The following is an 11,999-nucleotide window of genomic DNA, read 5'->3' on the forward strand; positions in this document are numbered from 1 at the left end:
ACAGCTGAGCCTCTACAAAGTGTGCCAGCAGATATGGCCACAAGCAGTCCATCCAGAAGAGGAGATGCACAGCAAGAGGTCCAAGGGAACAGAGACAAGCATGAGGAGGAGATCCATAGTCATGGCACACCAGGGGCACTAGGCTCCTCTGAGCCCTCCCCATCGCTGTCGTCATCACAATAGAAGATGTCTTTGAACAGGAAATCTTGTTTGGGAGCTGAGGGCGCCTGGACCTGACTGTTGTTTTTCTCCATCTTCCTTTCTAATTTTCCTTCAGCAAAGGCAGACTGGTTTCATATAAGTAGTCAATGATCTCTGGAAAAGTCTTTTTCTGCCAAAAAGGAACACAGGCAGCTTTCAGTTTATAAAATTTTGCCTGAACAAAAGGTGGAGGGACATCCCCTATGGCACTAGCAAGATCTTCCCAATTTATTTCGTTAGCATCATTCACATTTAGTTCATATAACCTTTCAATAAGGGTGATTTTGGCCTGCAGAGCATTGACCCCACGATACACAAATCCACCATGGGTCATCCTTTTGGTAAGAATCTCTGTCCACTTACTTTTGCCCTGCACCCAGTTCCTGGTCTCCACTCTAGCTTCCACTTCCACCCATGATATGCCCTTGTATAGTTTTTCCCGGACAATTGATAGGCGACCTTCAGGGTCTTCCTGAAGTCTAGAATCCAGTTCTCTTAATTCCTGGGGAGACATTTTCTTTAGGATCACATCCTCCACAGCCTTGATTAGTCTCTGGGTTTCTGTCTTACTCCAAGTACCATGGTTTCTATGACCACCGCTCTGAGAGAACTTCAGGGCAACAGACAGGCTGCTCTGGGCTACCATTGCCCCAATCTTTTTCCAGTCATTTCCGTGGAGGGAATGATATGCCTTCAGCTTCTTAGTATCTTCTTCATTGTACCTGCCTTTGTAATTATTCACATCAAATATCTTCTTTGCACGAGAGTACACAAGCTTCCAGGGCCGAGCAATACCTTTCTCAATGTGCAGTCGGAATGCATGCTTTCGTTTTAAGTTGGTGATCAGAGACTTTTCCTCTGGATATCGGTCTGTGTACAGCAGCTTGTCTGCACTTTCAATTCCAGTCAGGGACAGGAATTCTTGCACATTTTTATCTATTTGTTTATTTTCTTTAGCAGAAAATTTGCCAAATCTAATAGCAACACCTTGTGCCTTAAATTCTCTGAAGCACTCCAGGTCATCACGATACATGAGTCTGATTATGGTGGCTGCCCTTTCCTGAATGTCAGGAATGAACTCTTGGAGCTGCCTCACTGCAGAGCCCAAATCCACATCTGATTCATCAGAATCTCTCCCATCTTCAGATACTTATCTTGTTGCGGAATTGCTAGCTGATTCCAAACTGCTTTCTTTTTCATGGGCAGATTCTAACCCCTGCATCTCTTCTGCAGGTTTCTCACTGGAACAAGCCTGGATTTCTGCCTTCCTTGTTCTGCAGTCCACATCTTCTTCCCTCAAAGCATCACCGCCTTCGAATCCATGAGGGCATTCTTAGCATCATTGTCAAGCAGCGATACATTGTCACTAGAGGTGGCAATAGCAACAGACTTCCCCTTCTTAGACTTTTTCCTGATACTGTCAGATCCTTTGACCCTCTCACCATCTCCCGTCCCAAACTCTCCTCCAGCATGTGTGCTACCAAGACTCTCCGGCTTGGCTCCCAATTCCTGGTTCCTGGACACTTTTTCCTTACACATTTTTTATGAGACACCAATAGTTCAGTGCTTCTGCCTTCTAGATGCACAGAAGACAAGGATTCTGAGTGGGGCAGGGTTATGCTCTCAGACTGGCTTCCCTGTACTGCATCCCAAGATGCAACTTTCTTTGGATGCTTTTGATTCTTTTTGCTCTTAACATCACTGTGTAGCTCTTGACAGTCATGTTTCTGGGACTCAGTAATGGACAGCTTCTCTGCTTTGTCCACTTTTGCTGACTTTTGTCCCTTGCTTACATCTACGTAAACAATATCCACATCTTTCCTAGAACTCTCTAGCAGGTTCTCCATGTTCTCTTTATTTACAAGGATAATACTTGTTTCCATATCTACCTCCCAAACACTACTTCTCTTTTTCTTTTTATGGGTAGAAGTGGTCGTTTTGGCTTTATGGGAGGTTTCTGAATTTTTCAGAAGAGAAGAAGTAAGTTGCTGGGACTCCTTCCTCTTTTTCTTCTTGGTTATGTGAGGCTGCTCACTCTCTGAGCTCTCAGAGGCCGGTGTCTGGGACTTCTTTCTCCTCTTCTCAAGCTTGGACACCCAAGGATGCCCACTCTCCAGGCTCTCAGGGGCTGATGTTTGGGACTCCTTTCTCCTCTTCCCCAGACTGGACACCTGAGGCTGCTCATTCTCTGAGCTCTCAGAGGCCGGTGTCTGGGACTCCTTCCTCCTCTTTTTCCTCTTGGCTATGTGAGGCTGCTCACTCTCTGAGCTCTCAAGGGCTGGTGTCTGGGACTTGTTCCTCTTCTCCAGCTTGGACACCCAAGGATGCTCATTTTCCAAGTTCTCAAGGGCTGGTGTCTGGGACTCCTTCCTCCTCTTTTTCCTCTTGGCTATGTGAGGCTGCTCACTCTCCAGACTCTCAGGGGCTGCTGTCTGGGCCTTCTTCCTCCTCTTCTCCAGCTTGGACACCTGAAGATGCTCATTCTCTAAGTTCTCAGGGGCTGGTGTCTGGGGTCTTTCCTCAGACACAGAAGACAGTTTCTTTTTCTTGTAAAAAAAACTGCAGTGTGATTTTTAACTCTTCTGGAGACTCCTTCCATCATATTCCCCATAATAACGTAGGCCCTAGTTTTCCCTAGTTTTCTTTTTATATTGTATTTTTGTAGGTTTTGGTATCAGGGTAATCTTGGCTTTATAGAATGTATGAAGAAGTTCTAGAAATATTATTTTCTTATCATTTTAATGAAATAGTGTGGAGAGCAATTCTTTAAATTCTTTAAATATTTTATAAAACCAGAAAGTGAATCATTTGATTTATAGAAATTTCTTTCTAAAAAAAAAAATTAGATGCAGAAATGTACACATTTCTGTCTTTAAAATAAAAGTTATGGAAGTACACTGATTTGAAATGAGCTCCTAGGCTTTAACAGTCTTAACCAAAATGAAGAAACTGTGATAATGATTGTATCCCCAAACTGAAAGTAACATGGTAATTTAAAAAGAGAAATTTTCCCAACTGAGAACTCAGTTGCCAGTTAGTGGTACCATTTAGGGACTTTTAAGAGGTCACTGGGAGCCAGCTTTCAGAGGACATAGTTTTATCCTACTTTCAATATTCTTTCTCTTCTTCATGCTTGAATTAGAAGATGTGATCACACAACTTTGTCTTCCTGCTGCTATTGCTATACCTCCTGTCATGTTTACCTCTTATTCCTCTGGAACACTATGCTCAAATAAACTCTTTAGTTTGTAAATTGCCTTTGTCATAACTTTTTATCATAACAACAGGAAAATAAACAAAACATATCATTTATCTGACTATTTGCAAATCAGGAAAGAGATGATTCTAAAACTATGATGCTTTCTGAGATTTTCTCTTGTATTACTCTATTTTTTTAAGTCCACCTCAAGCAATTTTATAAAAGTGGAGCATTTATTATTTAGCTATGCATGCAATAAGGACTTATCTAAATATAGATAAAATGCTGTTTCAATTAATCAGTCATAAAATATTTCCATCTCTACAGTAAGGTTGTTGAATTATAATATATCTATATATTTACATTTTCTCAATATTAGCTAATTGGTTTTATTGTAAGCAAACAAGAGAACAAAATTAATTTTACTTTAGAAAGTCAGTTTTATAACTCATAACATTAACATATTTTAGAAAAATAATAACATGATTATCTCAATTGATTTTGTATAGTATTTGATGAACTTCAGCTAGTACCTGTAATTTAAAAATGTAGGTAGGTAACAGGATAAAAGGAAAAGGAAGTCTTTAGTATGGTAAAATTTGATATGGGTTGTCTTTCTGTATGCTGAAAATATGCATTGCTTTTATTGGCTGATGAATAAAGCTGTTTTGACCAATGGCCAGGCAGAATATAGCTTGGCAGGAAATCCAAATAAAATTCTGAGAGAAGGAATGGGGATTCAGAGAGACACCTTGTGGTCACTGAATGGGTAACATTTCAGAGCATTACTGGTAAGCCACAGCCTTGTTGCAATATATACATTAATAGACATGGGTTAATTTACAAGAGAGAGCTAGCCAGTAACATGTGTGAGCCATTGACCAAACAATTGTAATTGGTATTAAGCCTCAGAGTGTTATTTCATAAGTGGCTGTGGGAACTCACAGGAGGGACAGAAAACTATCAACTACATCTGGTGTGCCAATATGGGACTTTCAGGTTTACACATAATATCTGAGAAAGTTTAAAGAAAGGGAGGCATGTTCTGCAATGCATATATGGAGCTGATGAGAGCTTCTTGGTTCTGTCTCTCATGCAGGCCATGGTGCTCAGATGCCTCAGCGTTTGGGTTTGAGCACAGCTTGGAGGATTCCTACTGCAGTACACAGGGGCATTTCCAGGCCATGCAGCTCTCTGCATGGCAGATTTAGCTCTTACTCATACTGACAAAGAAGGTTTATGGGCAGCATGTTGCACACGGCTTACCAGAGTTGAGGTGGTTAGCATGGCTCCTGCCTAGTGATCCCAGAGCTGATGGTGAATGTACCTCCTCAATGTTGAAAACCGAGCAATGCCACTCTTAGACATATACCCAAATGATCCACATCCATGCAACAAAGACATCTGTTCACTATGTTTTATAGCAGCATTATTTGTAATAGCAAGAACCTGGAAGCAAACTAGATGTTCCTCAACTGAAGAATGGTTAAAGAAGATGTGGCACATTTACACAATGGAATACTACTCAGTGGGGGAAAAACAATGGAATCTTGAAATTCTCAGGCAAATGGATGGAACTTGAAGAAACCATCTTGAATGAGGTAACCCCGTCAAAAAAAAAAAGGAACATTGTATGTACTCACTCATATATGGATTTTAGACATAGAGCAAAGGATCATCAGCCTATAATTCACACTGCCAGAGAAACTAGTATACAAGGAGGAATCTAAGAGATTCATACAAGATCCCTCACAGAAGGGGAAAAAAGCTAGGTCACCAGAGCATATTGGGAGTGGTGGTGGGGTGCAGTGAATGGACAGGGAGCTAGGAGAAAGAGAAGGGGAAGAGAGAAAATCATGTGGGACTAGGAAGATTGAGTCATGGAAGGAATAGACTAGAGGAGACACACACACACACACACACACACACACACACAGAGAGAGAGAGAGAGAGAGAGAGAGAGAGAGGATACACATAGTCATAAAATATTAAAGATGATAAACTGAAGTCCTTAAAGGAAACAGAGTAATAAAAAATTATAGTGGGTCATGTAACGATGGAAAATACAAGGAGTGTGACTTTTGCATATTATTGTGTTTTCTTTAAATTTTTTGAAGGTTAATTGACTACAGAGAGATATTGATTATAGGGGTTAAACCAACATATATATTTTAAAGGTATATTGACTTCAAAATTTATGTCTAAGAACATGTTACTTTGGAAAAGGAGTTCTGCTTTTGTTTCCACAGAAGACGAGAACCTGTGCATTCCTTTCAGGCTAATATGGTTTGGTCAAACAAGACCTCCTGAAGTGATATCCCAGGTGATCCAACCACCAGAACAGCTCCTCATAGACTACTACAGCCAAGATTTAACCATAATTGTAAGTTGTCGTAGGATCCCCATAAGATTAAAAGCACCCACACTCATCAGGAATTAGTCTAGAATACTATATCCAAGCTCCCAAATATTGTTTATAAATGTTCTTTTCTTTTTCATTTAAAGTGGGTTAGTTATAAATGGTCAATGATCACTGTCAACCTCTTCCTAAGGAAAAATAAGTGGGGAGGATATGTTATAGAAATTATTTCTTTGGTATGGGTTTTGGTTTGTTGATACAAATTTAAGGTCAATTTTATACTGTATAAGTTTCTACTCTTGTTTAAAGTATTATGTTTATGTGGCTTATTTAAAAATGAAATATATAAAGAAATACAGATTAATAGATAGTCACCTATAATAGTCAAACTTACAGTCATGTTAGTTAGGTTTGCTAGATATGCAGAGATATATTTCAGATAGTCTGTAGGACCAAACAGTCCTACAGAATGTGGCATTTAAAATGTTCTAAGAACTTAGACTTTTCTTGACAGTGAGACATGTCTGCTCCTGATAGCACCAATTACATCACAGAGGATGGTGGGCTCATTATGGAGTTTGCCTTTAGTGTGGCAGGGCTGGCTGTTTGGGCAAGAAATTGCTCTTGGACTAATATTCTAGCTATAATTCTTGTTTGATAACTGTGTGTGTGTATTACTTTGTTAAAGTTAAAATCTTCCCTTTTAATTAGAAAGAAAGGAGGAGATGATATGGGTTGTATTTCTGTATGATGTAAACATGAATTGCTTTTATTGTCTGATTAATAAAGCTGTTTTGACCAATGGCCAGGAAGAATATATCTAAGCAGGAAATTTAAATAAAGATGCTGACATGAAGAGGAAGTAGAAGACATGCCATATAACTACTGAAGGAGTAACATTCCAGAGCAACACTGGTAAGCCACAGCCTTGTGTTAATGGGTTAATTTATAAGAGACAGCTAACCTAAAGAAAAGTCTAGAGGTGTACAAGACTGATGCCAACTAACAATTTGATGTAGTGAGATAGTCCGTCTGTGGCACTGACCATGCCCATTGGGGGGGGGAGCCATGGGCGGAGTGACCTGTGGAAGGAGGTCAGAGGGGAGCGAGGAAAGGCTCTCTTGCTGGCATGACTTGGACAGGAGAGGATCGGGTTGAATTTCCTGGTGTTCATCTGTCTAGGTTGTAAGTTATTTCTCCCTGAATAAACATCTATTTGGCCTATTTGTTTATCCTGATCCATATTTAACCGTGTTATCTGGTGTCAGAAAGTGGGATTTACCTGGGTTTCACCCAGGCCGCAGAAGCCGCTCCCCTCCCCCACCTTCCCCAAAGGGCAAGGTTTAACCAGGTGGACTCACCACAGCTTTGGGACATTTGCCTCTTCCTTACCGCAAAGGAGATCTTTGCCACTAAAGCAGACCTGAGAAGGCAGTTACCGCTTAACATTTTTTGCCCATTTCTGCACGGGACTTTGCATTTGCGCGCATTTCGTCTTGTGTTCCCAGTAATTCCAAAAGTCCCCTTTTAACAAAATTTTACTTGCCATAGTTTGTTAAGAGCTATTCTACAGGGACCGGAATCAGAAGGATCGTCTGCTGCCGGACAATATTTGGCGGTACACTTCCAGGCAGAACCGGGATCAGACGGGCCTCGGTGGATAGGCGCTATTTGGTGGCACACCTCCAGGCGTAACTACCACAAGCTGAGATATACAACTAAAAGCATCAAAGTTCCAGGACAACAAAATTACACCTAAGGTAATTGTAACATCCTTTGCAATTTAAGCTGATATAAAATATGAAATAAATTGTTTCATAACTATGGCAGATAATTTTACTATACAGAACTTTAGAAATTATTTAACTTCATATGTAGAAGGGATTTTAGCAGAAAAAAACTTATGACTGGACCAATATATACTTTTATTTTGTAATAACAATGGGTTTCATCATTAACATGATATTCTTAAAGAAATGGTTTGAGATTACAGCAAACAATAAGGAACTTGTACAAACCATAAGAGACTTAATAACAAGGATTCAAAATATTAAAAATGATCATCTATTACCTGTTGGAAACAGAAACAAACAACCATACCTAAACACTGAGTCTAACTAGAATCCAGTTGCAGAGGTAGAGGACAAGACCAGGATGCAGAAACACATAGAGACAGCTGATCTGTACAAGGAGGAGCTAACGGGCCACCAAACTGATAGCTAGGCATCCAGCATGGGACTGACTTAGGCCCCCCTGAATATGGGTCTCAGCCAGAAGGACTGAGCAGTCTAAGGGACCTCAGGCAGTGGAACCAGGATGTATTCCTGGTGCACAAAAGGACCTTGCGAACACATCCCTCATGGAGGGATACTGCCTTAACTTAGAGACAGGAGAGAAGTCCTAGTCCCTACTTCAAATGACTTGACTGATTTACATGGCCGCGCCTGTATGGCATTGCCCTACATGTTGAATTTCATGGATGGATGGGAGGGGAGGGTGGTCAGGGTGCATGAGAGTTGGCAGAGAGGCTAAGAGAGAGGGAGGGAGAGGGAACTGGGATTGACATGTAAAATAAAAAATAATTTAAAAAAAAGAGAGACAGCTAGCCAGTTATAAGTCTGAGTCAATGACCAAACAATTGTAATTGATATTAACCCTCAGAGTGTTATTTCATAGGCTACTGTAGAAACTGAAAGGAGCCACAGAAAACACCCAGCTATGAGAATTTGTATTTGTATACCTAGAATTATGATGACATTTACTAGTGATATGTTGCAAGTGTTCCTTCAGAGAGTGGTAACTGTTATTAAAATCACACTACCAATAAAGTCATAATGCATTTAGCACACAAAGTATCTATTAGTTATTGTGATAATATTGTCAACTTGATATAATCTATAATGATCAAGACACGCTTCTAGGCCAGCTTGTGAGGGATTATCTAGACACTACTCCTTGATGACACTATTCCATGATTTGGGATGTCAAATTGAATTAGAAAGAGAAAGTGACATAAATATGAACTTTCACCATTCTCTCCTTCCTAACAATGGATGAAATATCTCCAACCACTTCAGGTATATATCTTTGTGACTTCTCCATCTTCAGTTGTACCTTCAATTGTAAGTCAGAATAAATCCTTCCTCCCTTAAATTGCTTCGATTGTTTGTTTGTTTGTTTGTTTTTTATCACAGCAACAGGAAAATTAACTAATAAAGAAAATTGGTTCTAAGAAATGTGGCCCATTACTGTGATATGCCTGACAAAGTGTTTTTTATATCTTTGGAACAAGGTTCTGGGAAGAATGCTGGAAACTGCATTATTGGAATACAAAATCCCCAATGTTCCACAAATAAATTAATAGAGAATTCTTATCTAAGATTGGGAGACAGAAATGCTAAAATTATAATCCAGGGAAGCCAAAGCACATTGTTAGGAATTTTGCTAAACACCATTCATTCAAAATTCTGGCAAGAAACCTATCTTCATATTCTTTGTGTCCTTAGAGTTTATGTGAGACTGAATTACAATTATTGAACTACCTTATTTGGGTATTGTCCATTACTCATACTCAAATCTACAGTGAAAGAACACAAAATGAAACCAAAATGCACAGTTTAGGAAGGAAAGTTTTGTTCTCCAGTTTAAAATTGTAGATACGAGTGAAGATAACAAAGCATTTGCAATTGTCAAATGAAACCTTACTCTATTGAGATTAAGCAATAAGTGGACTGAAGATATATATCTTCAATGAGAGGCTCCAACTAGTGAGAGTGCATATTTCTGTAAAAGAGGAAACCTGAACTGGGAAAGATGCTGGGGCTTTTATGCTAGAAAACAACCTCATAGAACCATGAATTTGTGGATTCAACCCAGAAGGCATACAAATACAAATACTATTCCAGTTGTGGTCTAAGAAGACCAGGCTTCATCTCAACTTGAAACATGATTTGTTAGTATCATCAATGTAATCCTGATTTTGCATGTACAAAAGATGTGAGATTGAGAGTCATAGAGCCTTATGCCATGGTATTAGAGAAATACTGAAGTTGGGCAATGTGTGAATGATCAGAATTTCTGCAAGGAAGACTGGAAAGGTTGGTGCATGAATCTGTGAAGATAAAGACTAAGTTGCAATAGAAATCCTAGGATGGGATATAAGTTGCAAGACTATGGAATATCCACTGAATACAGCTGACTCATTAATGGAGCCCCAGTGCACGGATGTTGCTACTCAAGACCTTTGCAACCCACATGATTTCATTACAAGATGATTATGGTAGACATGAGGCTGTATATTTGGTGCTTGTCCTATTAGGCTTTGGTTTGGTCTGACTTTGGCCTCATTATCCTTTGCTTTGCCCTCATTCTTGCTTTTGAATTTGGAATACTTATTTTGTGACCTTGTATATTGGTACTATGTTAGTAGTTTTTGATTTTATTGAAGCTCAGTTATGATTGCCTTCTGTCTCAGAAGACATTCTGGAATTTTAAACAGTGTAGGAATTGATAAAGCCTTCAGGGACTTAGAGAATTACAATGAATGCATTTTGCATTGAGATTACTGGGAGAGGAAAAGTATGGATCAAAATTGAAGTGTTTGTGTTTCAAGTTGACAGAGATTAGAGGTGGTTAAAATTGTCAATATTACATGTTCTAGGATCACTTAGGAGACAATTCTGTGGGCAAGCTTATGAGAAGTTGTCTAGGTTGCTTTAGCTTTTTGATGGACCTGAAAACAATTAGCTAATTTAGGATAACAAGATGGGAAGATCCACTTTAACTAAATGTGGGATTATTCTATCAGCTGGGTTTCTGCACTGAATAAAACAAAGAAAGAGAATAGGGAACAAACATTTGCCATCATTTCTTCCAGATTGTAATCAATATGATCTCTTCAAAGGGGTCATGACAGGTTGAGAACCTCTGATCTAATCGTTAAATAAATATTTCTCAATATAATAGTAAAGAATCATGACTATAAATGAAAACAGTAGCCGAACCATATCAAATTTAACTACCTTATCATTAAAAGAATAAAAAGGCAAGTCACAAAACATACTTGGACATCATATAGATATAAGACAAAAAATACTATATATTGAGCTGGACATTAAGATGAAGACAGAAGAATCAGTAGCTAAAGACAACTTTAGGTGTATAGCTAAGGTAAAGTTAGTCTAAGCTATATGAGAGCCTATCTCTATAACCTGGTAAACAAAATAATATATAACATTTTACACATAATTTTTAATACGACTCTTTTAAATTAATGTCTCAGAGGTAATTTTCTGTTTAAATGCAGTTAGTTACCCACAGGCTTGATGTGCTCAAAAATTTCTGTTTGGATCATAGCAAAATATCATAAGATCATTTAAATAGTATTAAAATTGTAATAATTTTTGTATCTAAATTGGGCAGTTGTCACACATGAGATCATCTTTTCTTTCATTTTCCTTCAGAAAAGTGCAGCTAGACCAGGAATATCCTATGAACATGAATAACAAGATAAAATAAAAGAAGGCAGAAAGCTACCAAGGCTGGTTGAAGCAACTTAGTAGGAGGAAAAGGGCCCCAAGAGTAGGTGAAAGAGTCAGAGATACCACCACTCCCACTTTTAGGAATCTCACAAAAACACCAAGCTAAAAGCCACAGTATATATACAGAGGACCTAGTGCAGACCCTTGTAGGTTCCACAATTGCTGCTTTAGTCTCTGTGAGCCCTTATGATCCCTGCTTAGTTGATTGTGTTGGCCATGTTCTTCTGGTGCCTTGATCTCTCTGGCTCCTGTAGTTTTTTTCTTCCTCTTTTCCCTGGGATTCTCCAAGGGAAAGGATCACATGGGGATCAACAATTTGGTCTCTTTCTCTTCCTAATGTTTGGTATTGGATCTCTGCATGTTCTCTCATCAGATGCCAATGGGAGCCTCTTTTGTGACAATTGGACTACACAGTAATCTTTTAGTGTAGCAGAATATCATTAGGAATCATTTCATTGGCTTTCTTGACCCATTACCTATCGTAGGTTCAGTCTCTTGTTGTTTCAGTTCATCTAGGCAGTGTCTGTCAGACATGGGCTCCCTCTCATGGCATAAACCTCAAAATAAACTAGTTATTGGTTGTTCACTCCATCAAATTTTGTGGCCCCAGCACTTCTTGCAAGCATGATAGATTGTAATTCAAAGGTTTTACAGCTCAGTTGGTGTCCCAATCCTACTACTGGCAGCCTTGCCTATTTAC

The 11,999-nt window shown here is 39.1% G+C and overlaps 1 protein-coding gene across 1 annotated transcript; it reads right to left on the minus strand.

Moving 5' to 3' along the window:
* Positions 1-2,803, minus strand: LOC127229053 (transcription termination factor 1-like). Its single transcript, XM_051194074.1, is given in 5 exon segments — positions 1-271; positions 274-1,518; positions 1,521-1,745; positions 1,748-2,756; positions 2,759-2,803. Coding segments are annotated over 5 exon segments (2,676 nt in total). The 3' UTR covers positions 1-119.
* Positions 2,804-11,999: the final 9,196 nt, after the last annotated feature.

Source organism: Phodopus roborovskii, unplaced genomic scaffold, assembly GCF_943737965.1.
Source record: "Phodopus roborovskii unplaced genomic scaffold, PHOROB, whole genome shotgun sequence".
NCBI classification, from domain to species: domain Eukaryota; kingdom Metazoa; phylum Chordata; class Mammalia; order Rodentia; family Cricetidae; genus Phodopus; species Phodopus roborovskii.